This window comes from Geotrypetes seraphini, chromosome 4, assembly GCF_902459505.1.
Source record: "Geotrypetes seraphini chromosome 4, aGeoSer1.1, whole genome shotgun sequence".
Taxonomy (NCBI): Eukaryota; Metazoa; Chordata; class Amphibia; order Gymnophiona; family Dermophiidae; genus Geotrypetes; species Geotrypetes seraphini.
The window spans coordinates 275,826,936-275,847,556 of NC_047087.1; the positions used below are offsets into that span (position 1 = coordinate 275,826,936).

General features: G+C 41.6%; 1 protein-coding gene across 2 annotated transcripts in view; it reads right to left on the minus strand.

Moving 5' to 3' along the window:
• The window catches only part of DOCK1 (dedicator of cytokinesis 1), a 926,077-nt gene that overhangs the window by 177,205 nt on the left and 728,251 nt on the right, over positions 1–20,621 (minus strand). For both annotated transcript variants that reach the window (XM_033940914.1, XM_033940915.1), the window contains exons 34-35: positions 3,011–3,096; positions 2,667–2,823 (exon numbers count right to left, since the gene is read on the minus strand). In XM_033940914.1, the coding sequence (XP_033796805.1) occupies positions 2,667–2,823; positions 3,011–3,096 (243 nt within the window). The remainder of the gene's footprint in view (positions 1–2,666; positions 2,824–3,010; positions 3,097–20,621) is intronic.

The window sequence follows — 20,621 nt, forward strand, 5'->3', positions numbered from 1 at the left end:
CATATAAGGTTATCTAAGCGGTTTACACTTTGGTACTCAAGCATTGTTTCCATGTCTGTCCAGGTGGGCTCGCAGTCTATCTAATGTGCCTGGGGTAATGGATGATTAAGTGACTTGCCCAGGGTTAAAAGTAGCACTGCGGAGTTTGAACCCACAACCTCACCACTAGGCCATTCCTCACCAACTCCACTGGTTTTTCTTCTACAAACTCGTAAAGTAGTCCTTCATGTTTCACTCATTTCAAGTTACCCTTCATCAATTATTTCCACTGCAGTCTATCCCATTTTGTTCTTTTCCCAATTGGGTTCCTCTGTTAACTGAAATTCTACGTCTGTCTTAGCTAGGTTCCAAAGAGCAGGAATTGTCTAGTATGCATCTCTATACAGTACTAGGTCCATTGACTTGGATTATGCAAATAACATTAATAAAATAATTGTAAAATGCTACAAAAATACGTTGATTCCAATATGGAATTTTTATCAAATGATGACAGGAAATGGTGGAATTAAGGTCTAAACAAACTTTTCCTTGCACTCCTTGGGGTGGCTGGGGCCATGTTACATATTGAGTATGGGAAGTCTGATATTGTTGCCTTTTTGAGTTCTTGACTGCATCGAGGGAGTCTCATTTGTAGAATCTGCTGCATTGTTTTTCTCCTATGCCCTGCAGCATCCTCCTGTTGAACTTAAGAACATAAGAGATGCTGCTGCTGGGTCAGACCAGTGGTCCATCGCACCCAGCAGTCCGCTCACACGGCGGCCCTTTTGGTCAAAGACCAGTGCCCTAACTGAGACTAGCCTTACCCGCGTATGATCTTGTTCAGTAGGAACTTGTCTAACTTTGTCTTGAATCCCTGGAGATTGTTTTCCCTATGATAGCCTCCGGGAGAGCGTTCCAGTTTTCCACCACTCTCTGGGTGAAGAAGAACTTCCTTATGTTTGTACGGAATCTATTCCCTTTCAACTTTAAAGAGTGCCCTCTTGTTCTCCTTACTTTGGAGAGGGTGAACAACCTGTCCTTATCTACTAAGTCTATCCCCTTCAGTATCTTGAATGTTTCGATCATATCCCCTCTCAATCTCCTCTGTTCTAGGGAGAAGAGGCCCGGTTTGTCTAATCTGTCACCGTATGGCAGCTCCTCCATCCCCTTAACAATCTTAGTCGCTCTTCTCTGGACCCTTTCGAGTATTAATATGTCCTTCTTCATGTACGGCGATCAGTGCTGGACGCAGTACTCCAGGTGAGGGCGCACCATGGCCCGGTACAGCGGCATGATAACCTTCTCCAACCTGTTTGTGATCCCCTTCTTAATCATTCCTAGCATTCTGTTTGCCCTTTTCGCCGCCACCACACATTGTGTGGACGGCTTCATCGACTTGTCGATCAGAACTCCCAAGTCCCTTTCCTGGGAGGTCTCTCCAAGTACCGCCCCGGACATCCTGTACTCTTGCCTGAGATTTTTCTTACCGACATGTTGCTTTTGGTTTTCCTTTTTAATTGGAACTAAGGCCTGGATCTGGTACCGAGCCTTTACTCTCAACAATCTAGGGCTTTTTCTTGTATTATTTAGCTATCCCCCAATTTATTTAGTCCATCCATTGGGCTAACAGTTCTTGGCCAGGGGTCTTGACCAGGGCTTTCTGACATAGCCTTTTAATCATGGCCTGAAATTTAGTCATTAGTTGTCGTCACTGCATGCTTTCTATCGCCTGATCCCCATATGATGCAATCCGGAAAGCAGAATACCTATCTAGTCACTGGGCTGGTCTACTGCTACTTTTTCTTTTTGTATAGTCTGATCATCAATTTTTATACGGTACAATCCCTGAATTCTTTAAGAAAAAAAATGTCTAGTTGCCAACCATCAAGATGATTACATTCTGAAATTTCTGCGCTGTTGAAGACAAATGTTAATCCAAAATATGTGGAAACCAATGCAATGACCTTTTCTTGTGCAGGAGTAAAACTATGGAATTCCCTTGTTGGGCAAATTCGGAAATGCAGTGATAGGAATGCATTTAGAAAGCTACTTAAAACACAAATATTTGTAAATGGGTTCCTTTAAGTATTGATTTTCCTCGTTTGCTGATCTTCTGAGAGAATTGTTTGCTGATTTTCGGAAAGAACTGAATTCTTCTGTTTTTATTTTTTGTCTTAATTTGTTTGAAAATGTTATGCATGTAACAGTGATGTAAACCAGTTTGGTTTAAAACGGTATAGAAATTTTATAAATAAAATAAAATAATAAATCTACTACACTAGGCCAACTTCATGAGATCACGTTTTCTTCGTGGCAGCTTTTTTTCAGATTCCTTATTATCCTGAACAGGTTTATTTTCATTTCCTATTCTCTTGCAGCAAGAGTCCATACTATACTGCAAGATCACTTCCTAAAGAAAGGCATGCAATAAAAATGATTGCCAGACTGAAACAAGTTTATAAATGTGTTCAGTAAGTAGAGACAGCTTAGCCTCTTTTTCTTCCTTTTTAACATATAATGAAGCACATTGTCATGAACTATCTTGAAATACAGAACGTTATCTGACATGAATAGCAGAGTGTGACAGCTGACCTTTTCAGTAAAAGCTCCCGTGTTGAAATTAAAAATTCAGCTTGAACTATGAATGTATTCCTTTTTTTTTTTTTTTTTTTTTTTAATAAACTTACCAGAACATTGACAGTACAGCTCATGCGGTTCTCCTTGTTTTCATCATGCATGATTGTCCTGTAGTCCAGAAGCCTCTCCATCAGCCGGACAACAAGGATAACAAAGTTTTCTCCGCTCTTGGCCAGATATTTGTGTTTCCTACAATGCTCCAAGAGGCTAGATAGAATAGTACACAGGTGGTTAAATTCTACAAACCAGGGGAAGAAAGATTTAAGGTGCAATTTAAAACACTTTGCATCATTAACACGTTTTAATTATTTCTGGGCTGGAAAGTTCAGTGTAGTCTAATTATTGTGTTTCGGTCTACATTTAAATATAAATCCTACTGTGAATCAACACTTACATTTTATCAAACAACACTTTGTACTGTTCGTCTCCTCTGCCTCCTTCCACTTCATGATCAAGCTTAGTGATGATCTCATTTTCAAACTATAATTAAGCAGAAGAAATTAAAGATAAGCATGGCGAATATTTTATTTTACTGCTCTGGGATTAATGGCTTATACACTGTTTGGAGGACATACAAAATGTTTAAAACCATTGCTTTTAAGTTTGATCAACTTTCAGTGTTTGCACTATCTAATTTAGGCTATTCATTATGATCTCATGCCATATAAATCTGAGAAACAACCAGTGATCTTGTTAATCGAAGCTTAAACTGTTTCGTTAGAAGATTTTAAGTAAAGAGGTGGATTAAAGGAAAGGGAATAAAAAGAAAGTAACAAAATCTTCTCTTCTGTGATAATAGAAGCAAATAGAAAGACGATGAAAAGGTTCACTACTAACAAAAGACCAAATCCATGCTGGTGTAGCCTAACAGTCATTCAATAGAGACATGTATGCAAGAGAACAGAAAGTGATGTTGCTCATCTGTAAAAGACAGAAAGATTGGTATAGGTGCACAACTCAGTGATGACATCTATAGACAGAAGGATTGGTATAAACACACAACTCAGTGATGACTTCTATAGACAGAAAGATTGGTATAGGCGCACAACTCAGTGATGACATCTATAGACAGAAGGATTGGTATAAACACACAACTCAGTGATGATATCTATAGACAGAAAGATTGGTATAGTCCCACAACTCAGTGATGACATCTATAGACAGAAGGATTGGTATAGGCGCACAACTCAGTGATGATATCTATAGACAGAAAGATTGGTATAGTCCCACAACTCAGTGATGACATCTATAGACAGAAGGATTGGTATAAACACACAACTCAGTGATGATATCTATAGACAGAAAGATTGGTATAGTCCCACAACTCAGTGATGACATCTATAGACAGAAGGATTGGTATAGGCGCACAACTCAGTGATGACATCTATAGACAGAAAGATTGGTATAAACACACAACTCAGTGATGACTTCTATAGACAGAAAGATTGGTATAGGCGCACAACTCAGTGATGATATCTATAGACAGAAAGATTGGTATAGTCCCACAACTCAGTGATGACATCTATAGACAGAAGGATTGGTATAGTCCCACAACTCAGTGATGACATCTATAGACAGAAGGATTGGTATAAACACACAACTCAGTGATGATATCTATAGACAGAAGGATTGGTATAAACACACAACTCAGTGATGATATCTATAGACAGAAAGATTGGTATAGTCCCACAACTCAGTGATGACATCTATAGACAGAAGGATTGGTATAGTCCCACAACTCAGTGATGACATCTATAGACAGAAGGATTGGTATAGGCGCACAACTCAGTGATGACATCTATAGACAGAAAGATTGGTATAAACACACAACTCAGTGATGACTTCTATAGACAGAAAGATTGGTATAGGCGCACAACTCAGTGATGATATCTATAGACAGAAAGATTGGTATAGTCCCACAACTCAGTGATGACATCTATAGACAGAAGGATTGGTATAGTCCCACAACTCAATGATGACATCTATAGACAGAAGGATTGGTATAAACACACAACTCAGTGATGACATCTATAGACAGAAAGATTGGTATAAACACACAACTCAGTGATGATATCTATAGACAGAAGAATTGGTATAGTCACACAACTCAGTGATGATATCTATAGATAGAAGGATTGGTATAAACACACAACTCAGTGATGATATCTATAGACAGAAGGATTGGTATAAACACACAACTCAGTGATGACATCTATAGACAGAAAGATTGGTATAAACACACAACTCAGTGATGATATCTATAGACAGAAGAATTGGTATAGTCACACAACTCAGTGATGATATCTATAGATAGAAGGACTGGTATAAACACACAACTCAGTGATGATATCTATAGACAGAAAGATTGGTATAGTCCCACAACTCAGTGATGACATCTATAGACAGAAGGATTGGTATAAACACACAACTCAGTGATGATATCTATAGACAGAAGAATTGGTATAGTCACACAACTCAGTGATGATATCTATAGATAGAAGGACTGGTATAAACACACAACTCAGTGATGACATCTATAGACAGAAAATTGGTATAAACACACAACTCAGTGATGATATCTATAGACAGAAGAATTGGTATAGTCACACAACTCAGTGATGATATCTATAGATAGAAGGACTGGTATAAACACACAACTCAGTGATGATATCTATAGACAGAAAGATTGGTATAGTCCCACAACTCAGTGATGACATCTATAGACAGAAGGATTGGTATAAACACACAACTCAGTGATGACATCTATAGACAGAAAGATTGGTATAAACACACAACTCAGTGATGATATCTATAGACAGAAAGATTGGTATAAACACACAACTCAGTGATGATATCTATAGATAGAAGGATTGGTATAAACACACAACTCAGTGATGATATCTATAGACAGAAGGATTGGAAAGGCACACAACTCAGTGATGATATCTTTTGGCACCAGATAAAACTGCTCTGCTAGAGCTCAGAAATAAGCATATTGTCCAGAGCACGAACAGCCCTTCCCACACACACGAACTAGCCCTTCTCCTCAGCTAGTTCTGAACCTATAGAAGGAAAAACAGTTCTTGGGGATGGCGTGGGGTGGGATTGATCCTGCTGTCATGTGAAAAAAAAAGTGAAGGTGATCTCTGGGTTCCACAGTATTTTATTCGTTCACATAAAGACTCAACACGCACGTGTGTCAGCCTAACCGGCCTGCATCAGGAGTCTGAACAGAAGTCTATTGTTTATTTGGCAGCCCTCTATTCTCTTGAAATATGGACACACTGTTAAATGTCACGAACACATTGTCTTCTAATTGAACCAGGCCAGTTAGGCAGAAACATGTGTGTGTCGAGTCTTTATGTGAATGAATAAAATACTGTGGAACCCAGAGGTCACCTTCACTTTTTCCCCCATTTCTCCGGTGTGAGAAGATACTTCTGTGTTCGACAACTTAATCCTGCTGTCTACAGAAAACAACTATTACATGTAAGCAACACTATTTTCCATTGACAAGCAGGACTGAGTCAGGTACACAAATGAGTGATTCTCAAGTTTATGGCTGCTTAGTGCCTTTATATTTATACAGTATTCAAAGCAGCCTTGAGTGAGATAGTTGTGCAATAATCTGAAAAGATTCCTCCATCCCAAATGGACCAAAGGCAATGCAATATTCTGTGTGATATGTTGCCATGAGAAAAGGAAAAGATCTTAAATGTTATACTTACTCTCTGTAAATGATTGTAGGGTTGAGCTTTTTGCCATTAGGTGGAGGTAAATGTTATCTGGAGAAACTAACAGACATTAGTGTGCTCTAAGTATCATATGGCTTATAGGTTTAAAGCAGGACATGAAGTATTTAGTGTGCACAGCTTTAGTAAAATGGGCCCTATATAAATAACAGTTCAGTAAGTGAAATCTGTTAATGTCTGGAGATGTAAGTTTGTGATGAAGTTTCTAGAGTCCAGGAGAACCCCCCAAAAAATGGTTGTAATATATGCTTTGTTTGTGGTTAGAATGCACCCATGAAGAAGTACTAGTATAGATGTCTTAAGGTCCTCTATATACTTATGAAATAAAACAGAATTATGGGGCCTTAATCACCAAACTATTCTTGGACTACTTGAAGTGGCAAAATAGCCTATGCAGACTTTATATCTTACTGAGATGAAGGAAGAGGAAGGGGTAGAACCATATCATATGACTAGATGTTGACTAGTTAGACAAGGAGTTTATATGGACGGCAGATAAAGAGCACATGCTCATGAGAATTCATACTTAAGGCTCTGCAGAAATGATGGGAAGAAAGATACAAAGTAAACATTAAGGCCTGGATTCTCTATAGGACGCCCAGGACAGGCATCCTCTACAGAATCGGACCTAGGCCCGCCCAAAATAAACACGATTCTGTAACCAATGTCCATGTTACAGACACCAGTTAAAGAACCGGGTTATTGTAGACGAGGCCGATATACTTATTGCGGCAAGGGATCTCCCTGCTCGATAAGTATAGCGGCCGCGGCTGCCAGTCCCCCCACCCCTGAACGATCGTGGCAGGATGGGCCCAAACCCTCCTGCCCGAAGGCCACTCACCCCTCACTTAGATCAGGCCTTAGGCTCCTGTGGGATGGACTGGAAAGGGGCGGGCCTGCCTCATTTCAATGGTGAGGGAGGGGTTCATGGGGGAGGGGCCAGAAGGAGGGATTGGGCCCCCTCCTGCTGGTGATCTTCCCTGGGGGTGGATGGTTTCGTTGTGGCGGTCCGGCAGGAGGAATTGGGCACCCTTCTGCCAGCGATCTTCATGGGGGGGGCGGTCTTCCAGCAGGAGGGGATGGGCCCCCTCCTGCTGCAATCTAAGTGGGGGGGTGGTCTTCAGGCAAGAGGGGATGGGCCCCCTCCTGCTGCAATCTAGGTGGGGGGGTGGTCTTCAGGCAGGAGGGGTTGGTCCCCTTCCTGCCGCAATCGTTCAAGGAGGTGGTGGGACTGGCAGATGCGATAACTGTAGTGGTCGCATCTACTTACAATGTATTCCAGCATTTTCCTGGTCTACATTGTACGCTACACCTACAGCTGCCTACAATCGGGACACAGTTTACAGAATCCGGGCCTAAGAGTATCAGAAAGTAAAAAGCATATATGCCACTGCCTAATTGGGAATAAATATGGAAATGACTAAGGGCTCCTTTTTCAAAGCCGTGCTAGGGCCTTAACGCGCGGAATAGGGAGAGTGTGGCGCAGTGGTTAAAGCTACAGCCTCAGCACCCTGGGGTTGTGGGTTCAAACCCACGCTGCTCCTTGTGACCCTGGGCAAGTCACTTAATCCCCCATTGCCCCAGGTACATTAGGTAGATTGTGAGCCTGGCGGGACAGACAGGGAAAAATGCTTGAGTACCTGAATAAATTAATGTAAACCGTTTTGAGCTCCCCTGGGAGAACGGTATAGAAAATTGAATAAATAAATAAATAAATTGCCACGCGTGCTAGCTGCTACCGCTTCCTTTTGAGCAGGCGATAGATTTTCGGCTAGCGCGCTAATCCGGTGTGTGCGCTAAAATGCTTAGCGCACCTTTGTAAAAGGAGCCCTAAAAAACTGAAGTTATGAAGAGGGGAATAATTAATTACACTTCATGTGGCATTTCTTCTCAAATGCGTTTATGCTTATAATTTTATGATCTTCCTGTTCTCATTTCCAGTTGCTAAAAAAAAAAAAAAAAAAAAAAGCCTACTGCAATTTAATAAATTAGTAGCAAAGGTCAAAGGCTTAGGCATACCTGCATCATTTGGTACCTAAAATGTATCGAGACTGTATTGTGGGATATGATTCATGAAAATATACATGAGAAACCCCAATAAATTTATTTTCTCCACTAATAAGACATCAGCTTATCTTTATCTATTCATTTTTTTAATGAATCAATAATGATTGTTCTGGAAAACCAGGTTAAGGTAGATGTTAAAAAAAAAAAAATATATATATATATATATATATATATATATATATAACCCCCTAAAGCTTGAAGGAAAATAGTTTTTTTAAAGTGGAATTCATGGGTTGGCTCGTGGCACCAAAGCAAACCTGATGAAGGTCTTCCACCTACATGTTTACAATACAGAAAAGGATTGACTGAAAAATGAACACTTTAGGGAAAAAATTTGTAGTTCTCACAGTACATCCTTTGATGCTTATTGTTTCAACAGTGTGCATCTTGAAAATAACAATAGGAAGAAATACATTTGTTGAAAAGCTCTATCACATGTCCACTGAGCAGAGTAAAGTCTAAGGAAACTGCTGCATGTGGGAAGGGATGTGTACTCACAGAAATGTACATTACATTCTGAGTTCTGGGAGGGTAGTTGGTTCCCAGTTCCACTGGACACCAACACCCATGAGTGTTTGCTGATGGAAAAGTTTTATCATGCTACAAATATACTAGGCCACTGAGTGCCCTTAAAATAAAGTTCCCTAATACCTTCATGCACATGAAGAAAAGTCTATTAAAATTTTAATGTTAAGTGTATTTTAGGGCGGTCCCAAAAAATTAATTAACACATTTTGTTTGTTCACAAGGCTAATTTTATTCAATTATAAAGGAAAAACACATATGAGGGGCATAATCGAAAGGAACGTCTAAGTCCGTTTGCGTCTAAGTCGCAAGTCATCCAAAGTAAAAAAAACAGCCTAGGACACCTTTTCGAAAAATATGTTCAAAATTTTTTTTTTATTTCGAAAATCGTCTAAATATACGTCCTGCCGATCTGATCGTTCAAGCTGCTAAATCGTCCATCTTTACACCACATTTTCGTCCAAGTCAAAAACGCCTAGAACAAGCCCTGTTGGACGTGGGAGGGGTCTGCAAAGTGATGGACTGAACATCCAGACATGCCACCTAAATAGTGGGGTACCTTACAGGGCACTGCTGTGAACTTCACTACAGCTCCCTTATAGGTCATGGTGAGCTCCCAAACCACCTCCAGAATCCCCTAGTCCCACTTATCTACCACCCCAATAACCCTTATGGCTGCAGGAGCCACTTATATGCCAGTAAAAAAGGGTTTGGGGTTTAAAGGGGCGTGTACATGTTTAAGTATCAATGCAGCGATTACAGGGGCTTATGGGCATGGGTCCTCATCTCCATGAGTCCCTAACCCACCCTCAAGACGGCTTGCTTAAGCTGCCTCTGTGCTGGATGACTAGGCTTTCCTATGCCAGGCGGCCAGGTGATGATGGTCTGGAGGCTGAATTTTAAAGGTGTGATTAATATTTTTATGGGGGTGGGGGGGGGTCGGTGATCACTGGGGTAGTGGGGGGTGGGGTCTGTTTTATGTGTTTGCAGTGCTTATCTGGTGACTTTAGGTCGATTTTTGTGACTTAGACCATGTTTTACATGGTCTAAGTCTTAACGTCCAAGTTCCTTCGATCCTGGGCTTTATAACTTTCGGTTATACATGCTGTACGACTAAGTGTAAACTGGCCCACGTCCAGCCCAACTCCTGCCCTCAACACTCCTCCCAAAACACCCCGTTTAGCTTTGGTCATTCAGCGGCACTATGAAGGTCATTTAGAAATTACATCCAAAACCCATTTTTATTATCCGCACTTGGACGTATTTGAGAAATGTTCATCCAAGTGCCGACTTAAGCTGGTTTTTGGATGTTTTTCTCTTTCGATTATGAGCCCCATAGGGCTCCTTTTACTAAGGTGCGCTAGCGTTTTTAGCACACGCAGGAAATTACCACGTGCTACGCTTCAAGAACTAACGCCAGCTCAATGCTGGCATTAAGGTCTAGTGCACACTATTCCGCGCATTAAAGCCCTAGCGCACCTTAGTAAAAGGAGCCCAAAATTTTACTTAAAATAAAGTTTAGGGGTCACCCCACCTCACTGTTTATTTAAAATTACCGCTAAGCTTAACAGTATATTGTAATTCTTGTGCACTTGACAAATAATCAACGGTCTATGACAAGCTTTTTCAATTTGGACACAAGCTCCATGGACCACCCTAGTGTGTGTGTGTACTGTATATGTATGTATATTGTCATGTGCCACTCAGACACCCTCCAGCTTAGGGGTGTCTGTGACAGGATTACTGTTCGCCTCTTAGAGACGCACAAGGGTTTAGGACACTAATGAGTCGCTGGGCGTAGTTAGGGGATAGGTCTATTGGGCGTAGTTAGGGGATGGATCATTAGTGTGGGTAGACTAGATGGGCCGTGGCCCTCTTCTGCCGTCATTTTCTATGTTTCTATGTATGTCCAAAAAACAACACACCACACACTTTCTGGAGCTTAAATATGGATCACGCTTTATTGGTACTCAGTTCAAACTTAAAGATATCTGGTTTTTCAATCACCAAAAGAAAGTAAAAAATCCAAAATATAGTTCTCAGTGTCAGAATTCTCCCAGTCAAAAGATCTTAGCAATGGTCCATACTTGTAGTACACAAACAAACAAAAAAAACCCCAAGGAAACCGTTCTTGTGGGCTTCCCTGTGTCCCACGGACTCCTGCTATGCTCCGCTCAGCTGCTTATTGTGCCACATGCAGTAAATGGACAAAAACCCAAACAGTTAAGTTCCTCAGTAAAGAGTTCTGATATCACCCTGCTTTGCAACACACCAGGTATCAGTCAATCATAGCAACAAAAGCAAAACTTTCCCAAACATTTCATGTTTTTGTGCTGAACTAATCAGCCTCGTCCCAATGCCAAGCACTGGACTGCCAGCCTTTCAGAATGCTGGCAGGAGAGTGCTGCTTTGTGTGCTGGAACTTCAAATATACCCACATTCCCACCTCAATAACACAAAGCTTTACCAAACACAGCTCTACCGGGGTTTTTATCAGTACCTTCCCTGCACATGGAGAAGAAACCCTCCCCCCCTCTCGAAAAAAACCTTCCAATTGTTCTCCATTAAACTCTGGTATCAAACAGTACTTAGTAGCAAACAGTTTCTTATCAAAAAGAACAGTCTCTCGCACAGGTTACCAGCAGGTGAAAAATTGGAAAAACAAACCTTCTACTTTAAACATGACAAACATGCAGCAGCTTTCACTTGCCTCAGTATCAACAACATAAGATAAGCCTTACTGGGTCAAACCAATGATCCATCAAGCCGTTCTCAAGGTTGCCAATCAGCCGTAAGCCTGAAGTCATAATGCCGTTGTACAGGGCCATGGTGAGACCTCATCTGGAGTACTGTGTGCAATTCTGGAGGCCACTTTACAGTAAAGATGTGTGCAGAATTGAATCGGTTCAGCGGACAGCCACCAGGATGATTTCGGGGTTCAAGGGTTTCTCGTACGAAGAGAGACTGAACAAATTGCAGCTCTACACTCTCGAGGAACGCAGGAAGAGGGGAGACATGATCGAAACATTTAAGTACCTCACGGGACGTGTCAAAGTGGAAGATGATATTTTCTTTCTCAAGGGACCCTCGGCCACAAGAGGGCACCCGCTCAAACTCAGGGGCGGAAAATTTCATGGCGACACCAGAAAGTATTTCTTCACAGAGAGAGTGGTTGATCATTGGAACAAGTTTCCAGTGCAGGTGATCGAGGCAGACAGCGTGCCAGACTTTAAGAATAAATGGGATACCCATGTGGGATCCCTACGAGGGTCAAGATAAGGAAATTGGGTCATTAGGGCATAGACAGGGGGTGGGTAAGCAGAGTGGGCAGACTTGATGGGCTGTAGCCCTTTTCTGCCGTCATCTTCTATGTTTCTATGGCCAAAACCGAAAGAGTAGCATGCTGCTGATCCAGGGCAAGCAGAGGCTTCCCCATGTCTTAATAACAGCCTATGGATTTTTCCTCCAGGAATTTGTCCATACCTTTCTTAAAACCAGCTACATTCCAGAGCTTAACTATTCTTTGAGTGAAAACTCTTCATTTCTTGCTGGTCTTGATTAGGCAGTTCTGTTAAAGCTCTATTTCCATAGGCCAGTTTGGTAAGCTCTCCAAGTTTCTAGCTTCAGCCTCCTGCAGCTCTATGGCAGTTGGCTGCTGAGCTCCAGTATGACCTCTCAGTCCTGAGGTTTCCCTGCTGTGTTGCTGGGTTGTTGCCTGTGTCTGGGACCCTCTCCTTTCTAAGAGTGCTGCCCTAGCATGTAAGAGGCTAGTGCCCCGCCCCCAACCACCAGGTGTAGGAGTTCCTCTCGACACTCCAATTGCCTGATTTCTGATTAAAGGGTTTACCTCATGTGATGTGTGTGTGTGTGCTGTACTACAGGCCAACCTTACTCCCTTTGGTGCTTTTGGAAGGAACAACACCAGTTTCAGGAATATCTGCTTTTAACTGAGAATATCTGCTCATGTCGGCTTCAAATCGCTCTGCTATCACTGGGACAATGCGAGCTGTTTATCTCTCTCTCTCTCTCTCTATATATATATATAAATATATATATATATATATATAATTTTTGAGAGCTTGTAAAGAAAATGCCTTGATTAGACAGGAAAATGAACAATACTCCAGATCTATGAGGAAATATGGTGATGACTTTCTGAAACATCCATTTCCTTTCAAAGCTATGGAACTTATTACCCCAGCACATTAGATCATTGGAAGACCTACTGAACTTTAGGAGAGTGGTGAATACCTACCTTTTCAGATGACCCAACCACAATCTTTGAACTTATATATATAGACTCAAGTCTATAGTCCCCCTCAAATGCTTCACTCCATGCTGGTCAACTCTTGCTGAATATGTCTGTATATACCATGTATGTAACCCCTACTAGTAATTGTAACTCTTTGATGGCCACCTTATACCCTTGGGAAATTGGAAGACTGGGCATCCAAGTGGCAGATGAGATTTAATGTGGACAAATGCATAGTGATGCACATTGGGAAGAATAACCCAAATCACAGTTACCAGATGCTAGGGTCCACCTTGGGGGGGTTAGTGCCCAGAAAAAGATTCAGGTGTCATTGTAGATGATACAATGAACCCTTCTGCCTAATGTGTGGTGGCGGCCAAAAATCAAAAAAGGTGCTAGGAATTATTAAACAAGGGATGGTTAACAAGACTAAAAATGTTATAATGCCTCTGTATCGTTCCATGGTGCGACCCCACCTGGAGTATTGCATTCAATTTTGGTCTCCTTCTCTCAAGAAAGACATAGCGGCACTTGAAAAGATTAAAAGAAGAGTGACTAAGATGATAAAAGGGATGGAACTACTCTCGTATAAGTAAAGATTAAAACGGATAGGGCTCTTCTGCTTGGAAAAAAGACGGCTGAGGGGGAGATATGATTGAATTCTACAAAATCCTGAGTGGAGTAGAATGGATACAAGTGAATCGATTTTTACTCTGTCAAAATTACAAAGACCAGGGGACACTCAATGAAGTTACAGGGAAATACTTTTAAAACCAATAGTAGGAAATATTTCTTCACTCAGAGAATAGTTAAGCTCTGGAACGCATTGCCAGAGGTTGTAGTAAGAGTGGATAATGTAGCTGGTTTTAGGAAATGTTTGGACAATTTCTTGGAGGAAAAGTCCATAGTCTGCTATTGAGACAGACATGGGGGACGCCAATGCTTGCCCCGGATTGGTAGCATGGAATGTTGCTACTCTTTGGGTTTTTTCCAGGTACTAGTGACCTGGATTGGCTACCTTGAGGATGGGCTATATGGGCCATTGGTCTGACCCAGTAAGGCTATTCTTATGTATACATACCCACCTCTAACTCCCACTAGTATGTGCAATCTATATATGTTAACTTGTAACCCATTCTGAGCTTTCTAGGAGGATGGGATATAAAACTGAATCTATATATCGTTTCAGTTAAGCACCTTCTAATGATCCAGTTATAACTATGATTTAAAATAAGTAGGGAAGTTTGGTATTTTATCTTTAAAAAACAACCCCAAAGAACTATAAAATACAAATAGGTCACCACGTTGGTAAAGTAATGGAAAGCTTGATTTATGAGGACAATCTGCATTTTTGGCCCAGTACCTTTTTCCTGCTCTTTTTGGCTTCTAGTTTATATGGAACTGGTATCAGCACCAAGAACATTCATGGAAAACTAGTGAGCCTCCTTTTGTCTTTTTTGAAAATAATCTTCCCTAGCTCTGTTGAGTTGATAGTTCTTGGAGACAGTTTTGATGGTGGAGGGAATTGTTTTGTGAGGTGGGACAATTTGGAGGTGGTGGAGCAGTTGAAGGGAGAGTAGTTTGGGAGGAAGTTGTTTTCAGAGTTAGGGAAACTTGGGCACAGCAAATACAGTAATCTCAGGGAAGGTAGTTTTGAAGCAGGGTGATGCTGAGGAAGTTGGCAGAGGTACTTTCAGGGGCTAGAGCAGGGGTAGGGAACTCCAGTCCTCGAGAGCCATATTCCAGTCAGGTTTTCAGAATTTCCCCAATGAATATGGATTGAAAGCACTGCATGCAAATAGATCTCATGCCTATTCACTGGGAATATCCTGAAAACCCAACTGGAATAAGGCTCTCGAAGACCGGAGTTCCCTACCCCTGGGCTAGTGGAAACGCTGGGGAGGGAGGGATTAGCTTTGAAGGATAGGTCTGTTTGAGTGGTGAAGGAATTACCAAGGGTAGAGTTGGAGGGCTGAAGGGGAGGTTTTCAAAAGTGTAATTTTTAAGGGGGGAAGGGAAGGGGAGTATAGAAAATGGGGAGAGGCAATTTGAAAGGTGCAATTCCCTTACTGCTTTCGCATTAACTTACCCCTCTTCTATTAAACTATCCTAGCAGTTTCTAGCGCAGAGAGCCTAGGAGTGTCGGGAGCAGCGTGGGCCATTCAGCGAGGCTCACCACTTTAACAGGGCAAGTGTCTGTGCTGAAATAGTTTTAACTGCTCATTTTAAAGAAATGCATTAGGGTATTTTTTTTGGGGGGGGAGGATTATTTTTCTGGATCCCCCACTTTTGATATGGCCCATTTCCAAACTCAGCGTCTTTTCACATGTCACATTCTTTCTTCCATGCCACGTTTCATCCCATTTCATTAAATTTTTGGAGACTAGAGAAAACATCTGTTTCTTCTTGTTCTATTCCCCCCTCTCTTCCTAACAATTTCCAAGATGTCCCTGTGATATTACAGCAAACAAGCTATATCCTTTTTTCATAGAAGTGACATTTGTGCTATTTAAGTCAACATTCCCTCCTAGGACATCTTAGTTTCTTCTATATTACAATGCACTATCCAGTTAGTGCCACATAGAGAAAATTCTGAAATTTATCACTATGTGCGTGTAGCCTACTTTTCCTTAATCTTTAATGTTGCATATTCAACAGGATGTTTTGCGATACTGCTGGTACAAGAGGTTTGGAATATAGCATTTCCACAATTCTGTGGTATAAAAATACCTTCCTGAAGAACCACCATTCTACCTACAAACACACACACATACAGTCACCTTCCAAGCTGTTCGCTTCGTATTTATCTTATCTCATGGCTGCAATAAATGAAATATGTTACAACTAGTGTAAACCCTATACTGATTACATAGTATGAACTCAACCTGTAGCATAAGAATCCTGTCACCCCTTCCACAAAACTATGCATGCTTTCTTCACTTGTTTATATTGGCTATACATTTCCCTATAGACCCTAGCAATCTTCTGGCTTTGACAATGCCTCTGCTGCTGAATTATTCATGCTGGCACTAATGAGTTTTGTAGTGACATGGCACACTGGGACCATTGATTTCCTAAACAAATTTAAAGAAAAGACTAGCAAGACCCTCTTCTATCTCATTTTTTATTTAGGACAAGTTTCCTTCCAACCCAGCTTAATAACTGAAGAAGAGGGCTATGATATCTCAAACTTATACTCATCCTTTAAAAGGTAAGAACATAAGAGCTCCCAAACTGGGACAGCCTGAAGGTCCATCAAGCCCAGTATTCTGTTTAACAGTGGCCAAGCCAGGTCACAAGTACCCGGCAAGATCCCAGAGCGTAAAACAAATGCTGCTTATGCTAAGAATAAGTAGTGGATTTCCATACATACACCTTTATAATGGCTTATGGACTTCTCTTTTAGGAAACATAGAAACATGACAGCAGATAAAGGCCAAATGGCCCATCTAGTCTGCCCATCTGTAGTAAACACTATCTCTTTCTCTCTCTGAAAGATCCCCAGTGCCTTTTCCATGCCTTCTTGAATTCAGACAGTCTCTGTCTCCACCAGTTCTTCCGGGAGACTGTTCCACGCATCTACCACCCTTTCTGTAAAAAAAGTATTTCCTTGGATTATGCCGGAGCCTATCACCTCTTAACTTCATCCTATGCCCTCTCATTCCAGAGCTTCCTTTTCAAATGAAAGAGCCTTGACTCATGCACATTTATGCAATGTAGATATTTAAAGATCTCTATCATATCTCGCCTCTCCTGCCTTTCCTCTACAGCAGTGTTTCTCAACTCAGTCCTAAAGTACCCCCTTGCCAGTCAGGTTTTCAGGAAATCTGCAATGAACATGCATAAATTTGATTTGCATACATGGACTCCATTATATGCAAATTTCTTTCATGCATATTCATTGTGGATATCCTGAAAACCTAACTGGCAAGGGGGTACTCCAGGACCGAGTTGAGAAACACTGCTCTAAAGTATACATATTGCGATCTTTAAGTCTGTCCCTATACACCTTATGATGAAGACCACACACCATTTTAATAGCCTTCTAAACCTTTTTTTAAAGCTAACTGCTTTCACCATATTCTCCGGCAATGAATCTGAGTTTAATTATACAATGAGTGAAGAAATATTTTCTCTGGTTTATTTTAAATCTACTACTTAGTAGCTTCATTACATGCCCCCAAGTTTTTCTTCCAGACCATATGCATCAACTACAGTAGAGCTGTACATTATAGCTCTATTTTTGAGTATGGGTGCATGAGTTTAATGCATTTTTCAAATTTTAAATATAAGTAGCGTGCTGTTATATTAATTCATTGCAGCTGCATTTTGGCCCCTGCTCTAAAAAGCAAGTGTGAATCAAAGGAGACAGTAGTGTTCCATTCAGAGATTCTGATCCAATAGAATTCAAACCAGAGTTTAGAACAGACGTGAGCAAGTCCGGTCCTCGAGAGCCGGAATCCAATCAGATTTTCAGGATTTCCCCAATAAATATGCATGAGATCTGTTTGCATGCACTGCTTTCAATGCACATTCATTGGGGAAATCCTGAAAACCTCGAGGACTGGAGTTGCCCATGTCTGGTTTAGAAGGAAAGTAAACAAAAAGTCCCCAGTAACATAAGGCCCACCAGGAGCTTAACTATCTGAACAGGAAACTATGAGAAGTGTACAAGGAAAACAGTAACTATGTAGGAGCTGCCAGTATGTTAACTAGCAGCAGGTCTCAAAGGAACTTCATTGATCTCCAACGCCAACATCTCTCATACAGTCGGTGACAAAATCTATTGCTAAATCTCTGGTATTTATTCCCTGGTCTCCCCCAGCTAACTGATTCCCTTTTTCCTTTCAGTTTGGGTGTTTGGTTATAGTGTTCATATTACAGAGCTTAGATTTGTGGATAGATGGGTTATAAATAATTTTAAATAAATAAATCCCAGTGTTGTTGATAATAGAAAACCTATACTATCAGGAAAGGATTGTACACTTCTCCCTCGTTATTCGCGGGGGATACGGGCAGAGTCGGACCGCAAATGGCGACAAACCGCAATTATCCGGCTCTGACCCACCCCCACCTTCCTGCCACCTTCCCGGCCTTACCTGGTGGTCTAGAGGGCTTTCGGGGCAGGAGCGATCTTCCTACTCTCCTGCCCCGTGTAGATCGCCATGAGGAAATGGCTGTCTCTCGAGACTACGACGGGAACTCCCTACAGCCATTTCCTTATGGTGATCTGCACGGGGCAGGAGCGTAGGAAGATCGCTCCTGCCCCGAAAGCCCTCTAGACCACCAGGTAAGGCCGGGAAGGCGGCAGGGAGGTAAAAAAATATGTTTTTTAAATATTTTCCCCCTCCCCAGAAAAAAATCGTGATTATGTGAAATCGCAAGTGCAGAAACCGCGAATGGGGAGGGGGAAGTGTAAGTATAGAACCTTTGTCCTTGTAAACAGTTACAGAATAAGCCTATGGGTGGGTGAAATATCTCCCGATACATATGGGAAGATGGTACTCATCAATGTCACTGCTTGTAGTTTTTAACTCCTTCCTTGACTGGGGTCCACTGCTTCCTCTAAGCCAGTGTCCCAAAAACTTTCTCGAGCCACAGCACACTAAAGGTAGTGACCGTGGCTCGAGGCACCCGGAAGTGCACAGATGTCACCATGATGACGTCGTGTGCATGTGTGACATGATCACGTTGAGGGCCGCGCATGCACGAAGGCCCTCCAGAAGGACCCTGAGATGCCAGTGGGGGTGCTAGCAAAGAAGAGGGCCTTGCGCTCGCTGAGGCACATCCTGTAAGCAGTCAGCTGGTGATGGTGCCTTTCCTCCTCTGCAGTGTGCCGCGGCACACCTGAAATCTCAGGAGGCACACTAGTGTGCCGTGACACACAGTTTGAGATACACTGCTCTGAGTTGAGCAGGTGTCCTCCAAAGATATTTCTACCATTGGGAGGGAGGGGGGAAGAGCAGTGTTTCAATATTGTATTTTTAGTCACTAAGAACAGACATGTTCCTTGGAACCTTGCAGAGCTTGACTTTCACTATTGAAAATATGATAGTGAACCAGCAACAAAACAGAACAGGGGAAACAAAACCACAAACACAAAAGAACAAAATAAAAGTGGAATTGACCCAATCAGAATGGTGCGCGCTCAACAAAAGTGTCCTTCAACTCATCTGATAAATCCAAATGCCTTTATTCATCGAAAGCCTCAGAAAATTCATCCAATGACTCAATGACTCATATGACTCGACATGCACATGTGTCAGCCCAACCGGCCTGCATCAGGAGTCTCTGTCTGAGTTTGTTGCCATGAGGTGGACTGTTGCTTTCTAGTTCTCTGTAGCTGTAGTCTGCTGCTTTCTTTTTGCAGTGTGGCTCTGGCTTGTTGGGTCTGGAGCAGGTGTTGCTCCTGGAACAGCAACAACACACTCCCCCATCCTTCCCCCCCCAGCAGGACTGTAGGTGGAGGACTCCCGCTCAGCTTACATGGAACAATGTTGAGGAGTATAGATGATAGCAGCCTTAATATTGTCTCTTTATCTAAAGGTTCATTTTAGGATCCAGTTTCCCTGTGATGAGACCTTTTGCCTTAGGGCACACTATGCCACAGAAGGCAGTTGTGGATCAGACTGACCTCTCTGAAAAGGGTCTGCAGTTCAGTTCAGTTTATTTGATATATTAACAAAAGTCAAATCTAGGTGGTTTAACGACACAGTCAATTACTGTGCCAATTAAAAACAATTAAACTACTTGAGGTAGGTGGCAATAGGGCACCTACCACCACCTAACTTATAGCACTCTTTTGAGAATTTGGGTCTTTGTCTCTTTGTTTTATTTCTCTTATCTTGTACATACTTGTTAAATAACGGAGTACCCCATAAAAAGGAAGGCCAAAAGTCGCTCAAAAGAGAATGGTTTGGGACAAGGTATCTTTAAAAGATATCATCATAAAAGGGAAGACAGAGCAACTCAATAGTGAAATTGCAATAGAGGCCACAGTAGACCAGGGTCTTTAAATAAAGAGCAGGCTGATTTTAAAGATTGCAAATTATCCATGCCAACTGCTGAGCAAATTGTAAATTGATATGACAAACATTGCTTGAAATGTCTTTATGCAAAGGCCAGAAGCCTAAGAAACAAGATAGGAGAGTTAGAATATATAGCACTAAATGGAAAGATAAATATAATTGGCATTTCTGAGATCTGGTGGATGGAAGATAACCAATCAGTTAGGCAATTCAAAACCTGTACTTATCTTGATGAGTTCCAATTCTGTGGTGGCACAACAATCAAATTTCACGATTTCAACTGCTACATCAGGGGGAAATACAAAAGTGCTTCTTACTTTACCGGCTGCTATAAGTTTGAGTTACCTAACTGATTTTTTTTTGTTCCTTGAACGGCAACGC